Here is a 17,981-nt window from a genome sequence, read left to right as displayed (position 1 = left end):
GGAGGAAGACAGTGATTCCCATACGTGGATTTAGCCATTTGAGATCAGTGTACATACATGAAAAGGTCCAGGCAACTATTAGATTGGTACTGCACTATGTTGCCCCATGGAGGAGACACTTTCCTTGAAGTCCCCCTTCCTGAAACAAACAACATACTGGCTGCCTACGGATATTGCAATACAAATCCATGCATAGGCAAGAAAACATGTCTGTAATGTTTCCTGGTAAGACATTTGTCCATGAATAAGTACTAAACGAGTGTTCTTAGAGGGACCTCGTCTATTCTGTATGCACAATTATTTAGCATATGACATATTCTTCCAGTGTTCCTTTCCTCATATCATCTTTCCTGGACATCTTCACTGTTGTATGAGAAGTCTTCTAAGTTAAGGCTGTAAGGATAGGGAATATTTTGCCTATCCCTACTTCATTAAACCACACATTTTCATATTTTACACAGCACATTAGCAACACCCTGGGACACACAAATGTATAGATTATGGACTCCCGTCAACAATCTGAATCTAATAGGAAGCAAATGCTTCTTTTCTACGTAAGCCAGGTAAATAAGGACTACTGGCCATGGGAGGCAGTAGAACATGTATATTTCAACATCCAATGTAGCTGCAATTAGAGAGATTTAGAAGCATACTTATTTCCTAAAATTGTTTTGTTTACTTTGTAGATCAGGAAGACTGGAAAGTTCTGGAATATTGATTGAATAATAATTGAATGTTGCTCCTGAGGAAGGGGGAATCACGAAACGCATAGAGTTCCAATTTTTGATATTTTTATAATTAAGATATGTATGTGTTTTTCTAAACTCTTGCTTTGATTATTTATTTTAAATAAACCTTGGATACTGTATGTCAATTTTGACTGTTCTCCAGTAGAGTGGTATGCAGGAGACGCGAGTGTCCTTAATTCCTAGCACTCTTATCTTTCCTACTATCTATTATCTACCTTGTGCCAAGGTAGCATTACTCTTCCCGGCAATCCAAGTTTAGACAAATAGTAGACTAAGTTAACTCATATAGATCTTATTATAAGATGTGAACACTCAGTGCCAACTTTTCTCCTGATTTCATCAATGCAATGGAATCGCAAAACTCCCCTTATATAAAATATCAGTATCTGTGGTACAAAGCAGCCATGAGGTTAGATGTGCCAGGTCAGAGGTAGTCAATTTTAAATGGCACTCTAGGAAGTTGTCCGTTTTTTATTTCTTTTATCAGCCTCACAGGTGACTCACAGCTTCCGAACTGTTCAAAGGGTGCAGCCCTACATCTAAACGTAGCAGAGGGCATTTTTTGTTACAATCAGAAAGGAGGATATGGAAGGATGTGTGTGGAATGGGGAAAATTCTGCAATTGTAAAATGAATTATGTAAAAGGGCCAATACCTTGGTTTAAATTAGGCCGATTATAAAAAGCAATTGGCCTTACACCTGGGGGACAGCTAATGAACATTGATGCCAACATCGGGGAACTGCAAGTGGTTTCTGTACTGAGCAATATCACAAAAGTCCCGCTGACAAGTTTGATATGGAACGGCCCTTCGTGTGGTGTTTTCACCTTCCTGTGGGGAATACATTGATCACATGCAATAACCATAGATGAAATGCATATTGGTAAATTTGAGTGCCTCGATAGTTCACGCAATTGCTCTGAGAGGTCAACATTTGTTGTAGAGATCTCTGTTCATATCCCAGATCACAATATTAATTTACAGCAAAGCTGACTCAGCCTTCCCGATCTCGGAGGTCGATAAAGGTTCATATCTTGGTGAGAGTAACACCTTCTGCTTTACAAAACAATGTACCTGATCTAACATAGCATCCATATGGTGCATGTCTACAATTTAGTTTCTACAGGCGAGGACTGTAAAAGCTAGGCAGCACCCACAGAAAAAAGCATAAAGTGTTAGTTGGGAGAGGCGATTAGTTGGTCAAATTCGAACTGTGGAGTCAAAGCTCATATTCAGACTTGGCTACTAAACGATACAATGTTCCTAGACACATGCTTTCTCACTGTATTGTTCTCCGCTGTCTCTTTCTTTTTAATGTAAAGCAATTGAGTAGAAGATGTCCTCACAGCAAAAAGGGGACCACATGCCACAGCCTCTGGATCGTTTATTTTCACGTCTTCTAATTTTGCCACAAAAAACGATTTGCTTTTTTGCATAGTTCTCAACCATTTGTGTTGCAAAGGCGGGTGAAATCAACCGATTTTGTTTTTGGCGGGTGAGACGCCCATTGGAACGTATGGGCGTGCAGGAGGTTTGGTGGGTGAGTCAGCCCTTTACAAGGCGGGTGACACCCGCCAAAAGCGTGTGAGTTGAGAGCTATGTTTTTGTACAGTTTCAGGCGTTCTGAACATCATAAACAACAATTTACAAGGCTGGGTATTGGGTTATTTAAAGCTTTACAATTTGTTTAGGCTCACACCAAGTAATATACTAGCACTTGCTTGCTTACCTTGATGATGTACAAAATGAAGATACAATCATTCTCTCTTTACATACCATGGCGTGGGAAAAAACATTTTTTTAATATTGTCGTTTATGTGAGTTGTGTACTTTCCAAATTAGGATTACAAAACAGCATATTAGTTTAGTACATACCAAAAAAAATTGCAAATATTTGCACCTTGCAGTATGAAAGAACTGATAAATAATGTGGTCAAGTGCCAAAATTGCAGCCTGGGCTCACATTCCAGCTTAACCTTTTTACCAAAGTGTGTGTGAGCTTCGGCAGTAAATGCAGTCTATGACTGACTTATCAAATCTGTCGGCCCCTAAATATTTCAAACCTGAGAGCCTCTAAAAGTGATTTCGTTTTCAGAGAATGCTCTTCAAAAACAGATTACTCATGGTTCTAACTGTGGATAGTGATTACTTCATATATAATAATGGCCATTGAAATATTGCACACCCAAAATGTAATTTCTTTACTCACAAACAACAAACCCCCTAAAACCTTGGCCCTAATGTCTATCGCTGATTACATGTGCCTTACAGCTAGCTCCTAGACCCTATCCACTGTCTATGCTACGGCATGTGTACCTTTCACAATGCTTACAATTAGTCTCAAACCTGCAGCAAATCAAGGACCCCGCTTGCCTAATGTAGAAATGCCACACACAGATCCATGTGCAGGTTTAGGGGGCTGTTTCAGCATAACAGAGCAACATTTCCCTAGATCACAATAAATGGTATGCTTTGTGAACGTGGAAGGCTCCGAGGGGGAGTTGGGCGATTTGTACTGTGATAACGCCTTAAAGACATTTTTTGATGTGCAGTCTCAACATGCGGGTAAATGATGATATGGGCAGGAGAAGTCTGGGATGATATCTGAATACCTCAATTGCCATTCACTTCATGTAACCCCAGCTCTTATTATTTTTCTTTTAAAACCTAACAGAGATTGGAGAGGGAAATGACCTCCTATTGACTTCAGGTGATGCTTTTCCTCGAGGGTTCTCTAAAGGCACATGTGCTGTAGGAATACTGAGGAAGCACCTTTGGAGGCTCGTGGGGTAACTGGATGATGCCACCCAGCTGCCAACTTTGGACCAGACCAGTCTGTACCGGTTAACACAACAGAACCTTATTCCTCACTGGAACAACGGAAGGAGGTGGTGGCTCCATGTCCCTCACCTGGGGAGGAGGGCTCAGGACATCGTCAGACTAGAGCAACCGACCCATAAGCAGAGGAACACATGATGATGGAGGACAAGACAGAAACAGAACACGGACACTGGAAATCCGCAATGAATGTCCTTGTTAGGTTTTGGGGTTGGGAACCTTGAATCGGAAGTGGCATGTATTGCAAGTGGCCTGACCATGAGGGAATATAAGGGGTAGGCAAATTGGACTTGGAGGCGGGTTGGGGTCGTGGGCGTATAGAGATTCTCCCCACTTATTAGCTTGAGAGAGATAGAGAGAGAAAGCGAGATAGAGAGGGAGAGAGAGAGACAGAGAGAGAGAGAGGGGGAGAGAGAGACAGAGAGAGAGAGAGAGAGAGAGAGAGAGAGCAAGAGAGACAGAGAGACAGAGAGAGAGAGAGACAGAGAGAGAGAGAGAGAGACAGAGAGACAGAGACAGAGACAGTGACCGAGAGAGAGAAAAGATACTTGTTATTGTGGTGGTCAGAATCTAAGATAGATGAAGCAATACAGAAGGAGAGAGCAAGGAAGACTCTGACTGACAGAGGCACTTTGCCTGTAGGAGAGTTGGACTAGGTCAGAGGACTATGAAAAAAGAGAATAACTAATTTGAAGGAGAATGACTATGATGTACTCTGACAAAGGAGAAGGTAAGGAACAAAGGAGAAGTGCTAAAAAGAAAAAAGTGAGCAAAATGTAAATATAACATGTACAAATTAAAAGAAGAAGGGAAAATGTGACAAGGGTATGGGTAGGACAACAATGAGTATTGGAGATTCAAAAAGATGAGTGCGGTTGTCAAAAATGAAATTAATGTATTTTGTACTTATTTTTCAGGCAATTTTGAAATGGAGAGTTCACACTATTGAAATACCACCATGGAAGACTATGGGGAAAGGGAAGTACTATATTGAAGAACTAGCATACATGATAAGTCAAAGGAACTATGTCAGAGGAGAGGGACTATGACAAAGTAGAGAGACTAGGATGAAGCAAAAGAAGACCATCAAGGGACTATGACAAATTAAATGGAATCATGGAACAGGAACAAGAACAAAGAATTAAGTTCGGGGATAAAGGGGAATGGCGAAGGAGAAGACGGCCTTGGACAAAGGGCTAGGATGAAGAAGGACTAGTGCAAATGACAATGATGAAGGAGAAGGACTAATCAAAAGGAATGAGGATGAAGGAGGACTATACCAAAGTACCAACATGAAGGTGAAGGACAGAAACAAAGAAATATGAGAAATACAATGGATTAGGTTGTACAAAATGGATTGAGACAAAGGACAATAGTGAAGTAGGAGGACTAAGAAAAAGGACTTTGAGAAGTGAAAAGTACTATGTTGAGGTAGCATGTCTATGGCAAAGGTCTGTGCAAGGAGAAGGACAAGGACAAATGGAATGGTTTACACCAAAAGACTTGGGCTAAGATAAAGGACTATGATGAAGGGGGAGTACTATGACAGAGGATTATGATGAAGAACTATGAAGATTAGAACATGTATGCATGTTTCTGATTCTGTCCTGAGGACTTTCCATGGTGTCTGTACATATATATGGTTGATATGGAGAGGTAAAAGTAAAAGTGGGAAAATAGGAAAACAATACAAAAGGTGTAAAAGAGGGAATAGCAGGAGTTGGGGTAGGATGAAGGCTATGGTGAGCCAGGAGCTCAAATAGCCCATTACAAAAACATGAATAATGTTGTTAAAAAGGGCCTTCAAGCATTTCATTTATTTATCCGGAAACTGAGAAAATGGCCCATTCACACTTCTGAAATATAACCCTAAAAGGACTATGTTGAAGGAGAATGACTATGCTGAAGGAGTATAACAAAGGAGAAGAGCTGTTATGGAGTATGTCTAGGGACTATGATGAAGGAGAGGGACTATGAGAAAGGGACTATGAGAAAGGAGAAAGGTCAAGATGAAGGAATCTGAAGTGGAGGGAGTATGGCAAGGAATATTATGGAACAGCAAGCCCTAGCTAGAAAGCTGACAGTGAGGGATGCACTCCCTTAGTCTAGCTCAAGCAGCTAGAAGACATTTATCAAGTTTGAATGCACTGTTCACTTACTGGAACAACGTAAGGAGGTGGTGGCTCCATGTCCCTCACCTGGGGAGGAGGGCTCAGGACATTGTCAGACTAGAGCGACTGACCCATAAGCAGAGGAACACATGATGATGGCGGACAAGACGGAAACAGAACACGGACACTGGAAATTCGCAATGAATGTCCTTGTTAGGTTTTGGGGTTGGGAACGGTCAATCGGGAGTGGCATGTATTGCAAGTGGCCTGACCATGAGGGTGTATAAGGGGTAGGCAAATTAGACTTGGAGGCGGGTTCGGTTGGTTGGGGTGGTGGGCGTGTAGAGATCGAGGAAGCAACAATATTCAGAAAAATGTCAAAAGTAGAAAAACACATACAAACTATAAACAGCTGATGGATGGGAAACAATTAATAGCATATGGAATCAAATATCCTCACTGTTGAAGAAAATGCAGTTATTTGTTTATTTCTTTACAGTTATTCCTGCTTTATTTTTAAACAAGAAGGTGTAGAATCACACTACTCACCTTCCTGATCTAAACAAAAGCCAGCCTTAATGTTGTTGTCATTAGGAACAGTCGGAATTGCAATCTGGTAGCATTTAACCCAGCCCTAATCATAGCCCTAAGTCCTCACCTGCATCTTGAAGGGAGCATCCTTGCTGAGGGTTATTTGAAGGTTGTAGACTTCCAGTGTCACTGTCTTTGTGTAAGATACTGCACTGTTTCCACGGTTGTTGTTGAGTACCTTGACATTGAATGGGGTGAGTGTTGAATCACTGGAGCAAAGCCCAGCCAGCTGGTAGATGCAGGTGCCCATGAAATCAAACTTAAATCCATCAAAAGTGGTGTAGTGCGGGTCTCCAGATCCCACACATGTGCCAGGCGTTGTGACAGATGGAACGGGAAAGCAGCCTTGGATTCCATCCATAACTTTGCACTCAGTTTTGGGGCCACATGGGGCTATTATCTGGCATGTAACAATTCCATTTGCTTGACACTTACACTTCTGTTGGCAGAGCTTGTCTACAAAGAACTCTTCTGTTTGCTTGTAGTACCTTCCCTTGTACACACATCCACAGCCCTTAATGGGTGCACACTCATCTCCACTATGGATGAAGCCACTGTCACAGTAGCAGCCTTCGCTACAAGCCAGAGAGCAGACAACCGGAGTTGAAAAGCTGTAACAGGTGGCAGGGCAGCTCACCCCACATTGCTCATAGTGGCTGTTATCTGGACAGGCAAGCGCTGAAAGTAAAACAGAAAAATAGGCCAGTCAACATGGCAAAAAGAAATGGAAAGTCACATGTCATTTTCGTGCTTGGATTTGCCCTCACCCCTTCTTCTTTTTGTATAGATTACTCCCTATTTTATGAAGGTGCCACTCATTGCAGAAAACTTGAACAAGGTTATGGCTGCCAGAATAAGCCACATCTATGTTGATGTCTTTCCCAACAGAGGAGGCAGAGTCTCCTCTGTTACTTGTCCTCCAATTGGGTAGTAATGTATATCGCAAAAGCCACCTACGTTAGGTGCCACGAAACATTACATTATTAAAGAGCAAACAGATCTTTTAGTCTGCTATTCTGACAATCTATATATGACCCCCTAAATTAAAAAGTGGCTATATCACTAAACACATAGAGACACATTATTTTATAGTTATTGCAGTTACCTTGGTTGACTTGTTTTGTCTCCCCAAAAATGTTCAGTAATAAATAACCAAAAAACACTGACAGATGCAGTGCTTGGACGAACTTGAGCAACACACGATTGAAGCAGACAATGTGTACATTGAACAGTCAAAATAAATAGCAGACACATCACATTTACTTTTTTCATTTCCTAGGCATAGACGAGTGCATTTAAATTCCAAAAGTGCAAAGAGGCGATGGTAGGGAGCCAATCTGTAAAGATATGGAGGCTCACAGTCCCAAAGCGACCTCTAAATTGCACAAGCACCTGTTTAACTAAAGTAATCAGATACCAGAATTAGTGAAGATACAGCAGATAAACATATTCTACCTTACCGCTAAGAGTGACATGACTGCAGCACCTTCCGGTGAGCCCTCATCCTCCTTCCTTTGAATTATAATTGTCCCCAAACATCGGGTGTTGTTAGGTTCCTGAAAACACTGTAAGGGTAGGGTTGACAGACCACTTTCTCTGCCATTATGCACTTATCCTCAGAAATCCCATATTTGGCTTTCTGGATGGGTCAGAGGTTCAAAGGGGTTGAGCAAACAGGAAATTAGGTGCACAATGTTATTTGGTCCTCACAAAGGGGTGAAAGCTGTCTCTTGGTAAATTTGAGTCAGTAGAAGCACATACAGGTCTGCAGAGAATGTGCAAATATTGACTATGATGATCCCAGAAAAATCTCCACAAAACAAGGACACTGATTTACAAAATCTATGACTATTTAATCACCACATTTTGGATTTGATGTGAAATAGGAGACTGTGGGCAGAGGGCAAAACATGGTGATATATTGGTAGCAATGGAATTGTTGTGTCTTTACCACCTTAATCCCACACCATAAAATTGCATGTATCTAGTTAAAGAGGAGGATTCTGATCCTCCATTGTGCCTCCAAAAATCCTCAGATTCACTGCAGTGGAAATAACATTCACAGTAAATCTGACAAACTCCCCATGAAGTCCTATGGACTCCAAAAATGGACATTAACACGGATGTTACCCCACTCATAATACTGTAGTAAAACCGTGAGGCTGAGTGGCAGAAATCGTAAACAAGTTTGGTTGTAATTCTCATGGATTTACTGCCAAGCTCGTAATGAGTCTCAGTGTGTTCTATATGGCAATGATCCATTGATATAATTTGGTGACTCAGAGCTTGAAAAGTCAATAACCATAGGCATTGCATGGGAGTTTAATAGAAAATCTGGCAAGAAGATCCATTTGCTCATGCCACTGTAAATCCTGTCCAAGGGAAATGCAATGCCATGCCCAGAAATGGTCAGTTCTTGATTAAGATTGATGCTTTTGGCCATGATGGAAGTCTATTCTACGGGATGTAGAATCTTATCTTAACATGTTGAGCTGGTATTCTGAATGACTGGAAGAAATGTCAAGCATTGGGCCTGGCTCATACTTGTTAAGACAAATCACCCTATATAATATGTCCTTACTCCAGCACTAACATGTCCGAGAAAACATTCTCAATTCAATTCCCCACATGGAGCACATAGAAACAGAAATGGAGTCTAGAACAACTGGTTTACAAGATTATTGTAAAGCACTTGTGTATAGGCGTGTAACAAATGCCATATCATATCGGGGAGTTTGTCTCCCAGATATATGTTTATATTAGGTGGCGATTAAATAATGACTCACAAAAAGGAGTCATTGGAATGAAGAAAGAATGTTGACTGTATGGGTCATGGTGGCATGCAACATACTTTGTATGGTGGTTTCTTAACACTGACCATTGTGTCTGGATGTGTGGTTAAAGTGAGGTGGGCTCATCAGAGGTGCATGTGCTTAAATGCTTCTTGTGTTGTGATGATGAGGTATTTATGGTCATTTGAAAAGAGGGGGGCTTCATGAAATTCTGTATCTAACATCAATTGGGAGTCCAGTTTGTGTGGCAAGGCATATATATAGTTTCTTCCAGCGTTGGAAAGCCCTGACTGCACAGATACTGGGTTACTTGAACATCCCTAAATGTTGCCTAATTGAGACATACATAATTAGCATGCCCATAGAGTTATGACCTGCATCTACACTCTTCAGAGCAAGAGGGGATGTTTCATCAAAGCCCTGGGCAACACTAAAAGCGAAGAGGAATATTGACAGGTCCTCCAGGTGAAACAAGAAGCCATTATCCGCATTCAGCTGCAACTAATTCAGATTAAATTGATACAAAGGGTGTTTTATTATTCTTTCGACATGGTCGATAATATGGACTGAGGAATGGACTGTTACTGGAAACTCCTTAGGCACACCTGCACCCTGACCTGAATGCAGCAGTATTGGTGACAGATAATCAAGTAATCATACATGGTCTTCTGTGGACAGAAGATCACAATCCTAAAAGGTCAGGTCATTCAGCGAATTTTAGGGTGAGATGGTGGTGATCTGTTACCCCAGAAGCATTCTCGCCCTGAGATACAAAGTTCTAAAAGTTATATTAAAATAGCATGAAGTGTTGAGTGATCCAACTTAGTTGGGAAATGGTGGCAAGGCACATATTAATGGTTTATGAGAACAAGGGAATTTTTTCATACCCTTTTTAAAGGTCTGGATTAATTACCAGATGAACATTTACAAGAAAAGCAGTGTTTGAGTCGCCTGGACGGTGCTGTTTTTTTATAGCTTTTTTGTGTGGCCTGTGACACTGTGTAATGAACTTTCACTGTTTTGTCACCTAGAACCCTGTGATTTTATTTTGGTTACCAATGGCACAGTATATTTAAATATACTGTGCCATTGGTAACCAAAATAAAATGTTTGGTTACCTAGGGCACTGTGGTCTCCCCCTAAACCGCCTCTCATTGCACCTTGCCTGCAATGTTCCTTCCTAACCGGATCCTCCTGCTCCTTCAATTTTTGTTCTTTAACTCTCTCTCACATGGTTTCCATCCACCCACCTCTCTTCCCTGCATTACCCCACTCCCTCTACTCACCTCCCCATGTTAACACATCCCCATTGTTCACACTTCTCAAAACAAAACTCAGACCATTACACTCTCCCACATCCCACTATCTACAACCTCATGTTTCCTAACCCCTTCCATTCATCTACTCCAAGAACTCCCTCCTCTATCTCACCAGTCCCTTACTGACTTGCAACTGGGGTTATGGAATGCCCACTACCTCTCGGAGAACACTCCTTTCTCAATAATCATTTATATTCCCAACATCCCAAACCTTTGGTGGTAGCAAGCGCTGAAAACTGTTTCCCCCCACACCACAGCCAACCCTTCATCCCTTCAAAGTGACTTTGCCTCATTTTCTCACTCCCCCATGTTGTTATAAAGTCAATGATGTTGGTCTCATGATTAGCAAGGACAAAACATTGGCATTCCTTCCCTCCTCTGATTTTACACCCTCCTCCTTTGAGCATTTCTCTGTCCAAATGTATGCTCCCACCATTATTACTATCCTATGCATCTTGTGCCTACTGGAACACTCAACCTCTTCTTCACTGTTATTGACTTCTTTCTCACAACTCTTCCAGACAATGTCCCTGCCAACGCTGTGGGTGACCTCAACTTATCCAATATATCTAAGGCCCATCCCACCTCTACTCTCACAGGCAATTTACTAGTCAGACTATATATATATAGTCATGGCAGTGCACGGTGGTGGCTCCAGTTATGGTTGCTTAGCTTACCATAACTGGCAAATTTCTGGGGGTTTTCAGTTTTACTTGTAACCATAACGTCCCTTTAACAAAGTTTTTTCATTGAATTTCATAGGTTTTTAGTAGTGCAACTTAACCATAACGTACCTTTAACAAAGTTTTTTCAGTGAATTTCAGGGGTTTTTAACAGTGCATGCAATTTTACTACAACTTACTAATATCATACTTACCCAATATAGCAATATTTCTGTCCAATTTACAAAGTTTCACCTTAAAACTCTTCCATTTCCCACCTTCTAGCATCATTTGTAACACTTCTATACACTTTTTTTAACTTTTCCAACAAATTTTGTGTCCATAAACGTCTGACTTAATCGCGGACCTTCCGGACAGTGCCACATGACCATACGCTTGCCCGTGGCATGATGACGTGTTCGCGAACGTGTCCGCACTTCGCGATCGGAACTGTGCTTTGAAGACAGTTCAGAACTGCATTTTCTGCTGATCTAGGAACTTTCAACTTCAACATTTCCCTTGCACAGCTCCTACACCTATTTGTACTCATTATCCATTAACAATCTAGTACACTGTACATACTTGGAAGAATTTTTGCAAAACTGCTATTTATCTTAAAAATGGCACCAGTTATTGCCATACCTCCTCCCCAAGAGCCAACACCACCACCAGCTGGAGGACCTTCACAACAAAAGTGCAGTACTTCCAAAGACAATGAAGAGGACCAGGAAAATGAGGTAGAGGAAGTCCCTACCTCTAGCACCCAGATAGAATCATGGGTGTAGCAGTTCCTTACGACTGTTGGGAGTGTATCAAAGGCTAAAGTTACTAATGTGAAATGCACTGAGTGCAACAGTCGTGGACTAGCTGGACAGTACTCCTAAGGGAAGATCTCCATGCGCCGCCATACCAAATCCAACAACCGCAATGCTCTCAGAAAGGTTGTTCCTTTCTCAGCAAGTAGTGGGCTGTCTTCCTCCACCTCATCTTCCTCAACCAATGCTGTAACCACACAGCCTACTTCTGTGGTACACAAAATCCCACCAGATACCTTGCAAGCCATAAAAGAGAATGCTGATCCATGTCTTTGGAAGACAACTGTCATCTGTATATACTGCTACACACCACTCTGCAGGAGGAAGCAATTTCGACGTGCATTTGAAGCTGTAATCATGGAGCATGAGAAACACTGCCCACTACCTTAGAAGTAACATACGTTCAACACACTGTCCACCTGCCCCTCCATATTAGTGCTCGGTGCCTCTTCCCTCATTTCCCTCCTCACCTTACGTTCTGAGCTCTCCTGCAAAGATTTTTTTTTTAAAACAACAAAAGAAAGGTTCCTTTAGGAACAACCTTTCACAGTTAAAAAATAGAACTAAAAAAAATAAATCTTATAGACTCCATCTACTTCACATTTCTCAGTAAAGTACATAGACGCAATACGTTTTTCCAACATTTCCATTAGCATTTTGTTTTATGCTAATGGGAATAATGTGACATTCACCCCCCCCTCCGTTCCAGATACCAGAACAGGGGATAACAGCCCGGCCGCCCAAGTTATCGGCCCAAGCGAAGTGTGTCTGTGTGCGCCCTGATGTCGGCAGGCTTTGGTGCGTTATAAATAAATAAATAAAGAAAAAACGAGTGCTCTGGACCATTATCCTCCATTGCAGCCCCTGAAATGGGGGATAAGGGCCATTAGCACCCCTGGTTTCCAAAGGGGGAACCCAGGGTGCTGAAACATAGTTTTCTTCCTATAGCGGGACGCCTGCGACGTCCCGCTGTAGGAAGGAAAATCCTTTTCCAAGACAGCCAACATGGAAAGAGAAGGCGCAGCTCCGTACACAGACACTCTTCCCTTGCCATGGCAGCCTGCAGAACCCTATGACCATATTACCACAAGCAAATTTTCTTTCCCTTTCAAACCTAACCTATCTTCAAATAACTTTACCACATAGCCGGTCCCAGGTGGACATGGCCACAATAACACCATGTTTCATCCCTCGCGGTCATGGCCAGTAGCCAGACTGTTTGCGTCATGACCTTATACCATGACCCGGACAATCTAGCCACTGCCCATGGCCACAGGCTATTCCTCAGTCACCAAAGGTATCTCACTATTTTTTGTACCTACATTATGAAACTTGTCCAAAAAAAAACACACAAGCTCATTTGCAAAACCATGCTTTAATGTCCTTGCCAATGCTCCTTACACCGTTTCATATTTATTAGCCCCCACTTTACAAAATCCATTCAGTCTTTACACAAACATTGAAGGTTGTGTCTGTAATCTTTCTGAAATCTTTCGTCCAATTTCATCAAACGGCAACAAAGTTATAAGCCATCTAAAAATGTCGAGACCCCCCACTGATTTCGCCCCCTCTTGAGAAACTTTGCAAAATCATTTATATCTAGATCCAAAATAGTTTTACAAATGTGTGTGTAGATTCATCAAATAGCACCACATTAATAAGCCTTTACAATATTTTGGAACCCCCCCCCTCTAATTTTGCCCCCTCTTGACAGAATCCCACCAAACTTTGCAAAAACATTTATATCTAGAACTATAATAATTTTCCCAATTTAAGAGTAGGTTCGTCAAATGGCACCTCATTTATAAGCCTTTACAATATTTTGGGACCCCCCTTCTAATTTACAAACTCATTCAGAATCAAGTTACGAATATATTTGCAAAATGTCACGCACTTTCATTAAGTGGCGGCAAATTTATAAGCCATCCAAGAACTGCTTTTCACCAATCATGTAATGCAGAGGGGTTCCCAAACCTCATAGGACTGTTCGCAGACTTTTACGGGGCAAAAAACAACTGTTTTTTTGCTTCTTGCAGCCATATCCCATCCCATCCTTTCACCATCCAATGAGTGGGTGTGTCCGATGTCCGCGGACACCACATTGCCCTCTAAGCCAATCAGAGTCCAGTCCGCGGAGCAAACAGGGAACTGTGTCCGCAGAGCGGACATAGATACCACTAATTTCTTTAGACCTACTTTTTGGTTGTTTTTAAAAAAACTATGGGACGGATTTCCAACAAATTTACAAAAGCACGCTTTGGGGACCAAGCAGCCACTCCTGCCGCAAATTTGGTGAAAATACGTCCAGCAGTTTGGGCTGTGGGCGGGAGCAATGTTTTTTCTCCATTCAGTCAATGGGAAAAAAAGACATTTTGGGACGCCCCCTATAACTTTGCCCCCCCTTGACCAAACTTTGCAAGGAAATTCAGTAGGCCATATACTTTTTTTGCAAAGTTTGGCGAGGATTGATCCAGGGTAGCGAAATTATAAGCCGCCTAAAAAGTGCTCTTCCTATGGGTTTAGCAACTTAACCATAACTACATGGCCGCTACCACGGCCATGTAACATATATATATATATATATATACAACCCAAACAGAAAAATGTTCTATCAAGCTCATAGTGTTCTCTTCCACCTTGGTGTGGTGTGCTCTCACAATTGACCCCTCCCCCTCTGAACACTCTCATATTGACTTCACCACCTCTATTCCTTCTCAACTCTCCCATTCCTCTCCCTCATCTATCACCAAATGTAAATTCAAGCCCAACTCCATGGTCCCACAGCTTAATCATGTCAATACCTTACTCCAAACTCTCTATCCTCCACTTGTCTACTTCAATGATCTCACCTTTATTAACTTCAACTCTGCATTGCCCACCCCTTCAACGAACATCATTATATCTGCTCAGATACCCTTCCTGCGCACGTCCTCAACTATGGATCTCCTCATCCATCCAGCTGTGGAGGACAACCGTGCATCAATGCCTACTCTGCTGGCACAAAGATTGATACACTACTCTCATTGCTGCAAACAAAGGCTTTCTTCTGGCCCACACCACATCTCTCTACACAGCCAAATCGTCATATTCCACAAATTGTGTTTCCTGTCTCTGCTCACATCTTTGTAAACTAAGTAAGATAAGCTAGCTCAGCAGGTTGGGAGCCCTATAGTACAATGTGTATGTGATCTGTGGGTCGCAGGTTCGAATCCAGGCAGGGCCAACTTAGACTTTCATCCTTCTGATTTTGATAAATGAGTACCATCCTTGGTTGGGTGATGATTGTATGCAAATGGTATATGTACTGTGCCAGTTAGCCCTTAGCACCTTTATATTGATAAGGAACTTGCACATGTCAACTACGATCCCCTCTCTGCCATATTCAACCTCCCTCTTTCAACTGGTATTTTCCCAGTCTGTTATACAAACGTCACAGCCTTACCTCTCCTAAAGAAACCAAGTACTGCCCTGTTAGGCAGAATCTTATGCAGTACCCTTTGGGAACACCACACACAATTAAGACTACAAGTGCTAGTACAAATTCACCTTTGGTACAAGCCTGTACTACACAGTAAAGTGGTAGCGATGGCTGAGCAGCCAGACATCTCAAGAGTAAAGTGAGCAGTATCAGAAGTAACACAAAAGACAGCAATTACTATGGTTCAAACAAACACTGACTCAAGGTTTCTGAGTAAAAGAATATACATTTATTTACACATCAGTTGTAAAACAATTCACTAAGTAAAGCAGCAGAAAAATTACACTTGCAATATACTACACAACACCTAATAGATTGGCGAAAGATTTCAAACACTTTCACCGCTGTCGGATGGAACGAAAAACCGGGTTAGAACAGTACCTTAAATGAAGAATAAGGCTGTAGTTGAAGCAAACGTTCCTGGCAGATCCTGCAGGCTCAAGGTTCCTGAAGTCACTGTGTGAATAACATGAAGTAGGAATACTGGAGGGTCCTGCACTGCCCACGGAAGAAACCAGCAGCAGAGCAAAGCAACGAATAAAAGGTGCACTCCTTAAAACCCGAACAGGGTCCGAGCCTCCTGACTAGCCGGTTCACTGCAGCGATGTACAGCAAATTCAACCAATGGTGGGAGGCCTTGCTTGGTGTTTGGCGAACTGGTTGGTCCCACCATCTCAAGGCGAAGAAGATTCCTTGCAGATCTTCTCTGTCGTCGAAGTTTGGAGATTCAGACCCACAGCAGGGCTTCACCGGGAGGTTCAGTCATGGTAGTGGTCCTCTTCTTTCAGCTTCTATTCAGTTCTCTCGATCCAGTGGTGACTCTGCCTTCCTAGTCCGAGAGACCTGCTTTTCATGCAGCTTTCCCCATGCACACAACCTGGCTGTTTATCACACACCGGGACAGTCACCACAGCCAATCATACAGAGTGTGACATGGGTCTCCAAGGAGACCCTGTGCAGGGAGTCTCAAACCCCTCTCTCGCATCCTGTCCCCTCAGACATTCAGGCACCTAGGGAGGTCTTCTGTGCAGAAGCCCGCCAAAGGACGGCGGACAAAGGAACCAAACCTGTTTGGCACTCAGAGTAAACCACGAGAAAGACATTTACAAAAAGAAATGCCAAATAAACCCAGCCGGATCCAAATAAAAGTAAATGGGTTCCAGCGGATTTAAGTTTGAGGCTACTAACTTAGCCTAAAACAGTACCAAGGCTATTTAAATAAACCCTGGTAGGAAAAATACAGTAGATACAACTGCCACCAGCCAAATCTTAAAGAAAGGGGAACGAAATAATGTTCAATGAGAGACAGACAAAAACGGATAACAATTAACCATTTCCAGACCTCTATGTAAGATAGTTAGTGCTGGGTCTGTGAATTTAAAAAGACTAATAAAGTCAATGGTAACTTTACATGTTCTGGGAGACAGTAGTCAGTCACAGAAAATGGTATTTGAAGTGGGAAGTCTGAAAAAGACAACCCTGTGTCACTGCACTGAGGGTGCTGTGGAACACACAGTAAAAAGATGATGCCTATGGAGTAGGGGAAGCTCCACAGTCTATGAACACAAAAAATGTTAAACACACACAGCAAAACACATGTAAGAGTGTGAGAGAAAGGCTCACACTCTTACCAGGTGAAACAAAAAAATCCTATCCATCAAAGCTGCTGAGGGACTCAGTAGGTAAGGGAAAGTAACACTCGCCCCTACCCCCCCAGACTAATGGACAGGAGGATTTAATCCACTCCTGGATGAATCTCTTCACTCTAGTCTGTTATAAAGATCATAGAGAGACCATCAGCATTTTGGTGGTGACATCCTGACCTGTGCTCAATGGTGAAATCAAACGCTTGCAGGCAGATTGACCATCTTAGATTGACCATCTTAGAAGTTTTGGGTTCTCCCCTTTCACTTGCATTAATCATCTCAAGGGTTGGTGGTCTGTCTGAATCACAAAAGTAAATCCTTACAAGTATGGTCTAAACTTCTTCAGAGACCACAAAATGGCAAAACACTCACGCTCTATGGTTGCCCACCTTGTTTCTGGTTCCTTCAGTTTTCTACTGATGAAGCAAATTGGGTGCTCCCTACCTTTCTCATCCAGTTGACTAAGGACTGCACCTATACCTGTATTGGATGCATCTGTCTGCACAATGAAGGGTTGGTGATAATCGGGAGCTCTTAGGACTGGAGGTTGACAAAGGGCTTTCTTCAGGTTTTCAAGTGGCTTGAGTGGACTCCTTACTCCATCTAACCTTTTTAGGGAATTTTGGAGAGGAGATTACATTCAAAGGAGAAACTATGGAACCATAGTTCTCAATGAAATTCCTGTAGTACCCTGTGAGACCTAGGAAGGCTCTCACTTGGGTTTGAGTAGTAGGGGTGGCCCAGTTTTGTACAGCTTGTACTTTGCTAGGCAATGGCCATATTTCACCTCCTCCTACCTCGTGACCAAGGTAGACCACTTTGCTCTGACCAATTTGACATTTGCTTGCCTTTATGGTCAGTTGGGCCTGCTCACGAGCCGGCAAAACATATCCTAAGTGATCAACATGTTCTTTCCAAGTAGGGCTGAACACTGCAATGTCATCCAAGTATTCCATGCAGAAGTCTTCCATCCCATTCAGA

At 42.3% G+C, this 17,981-nt stretch overlaps 1 protein-coding gene across 1 annotated transcript in view; it reads right to left on the bottom strand.

Moving 5' to 3' along the window:
• LOC138533319 (IgGFc-binding protein-like) overlaps positions 1–17,981 on the bottom strand; it is a 198,558-nt gene that overhangs the window by 172,566 nt on the left and 8,011 nt on the right. The window contains exon 2 of the mRNA XM_069641139.1: positions 6,356–6,966. Coding sequence (XP_069497240.1) covers positions 6,356–6,966 — 611 coding nt within the window. The remainder of the gene's footprint in view (positions 1–6,355; positions 6,967–17,981) is intronic.

Source organism: Ambystoma mexicanum, chromosome 1p (assembly GCF_040938575.1).
Source record: "Ambystoma mexicanum isolate Mex_15411 chromosome 1p, UKY_AmexF1_1, whole genome shotgun sequence".
NCBI classification, from domain to species: domain Eukaryota; kingdom Metazoa; phylum Chordata; class Amphibia; order Caudata; family Ambystomatidae; genus Ambystoma; species Ambystoma mexicanum.
Note: the sequence above shows the minus strand (reverse complement) of the source record. Positions and strands in the feature narration are given on the sequence as shown.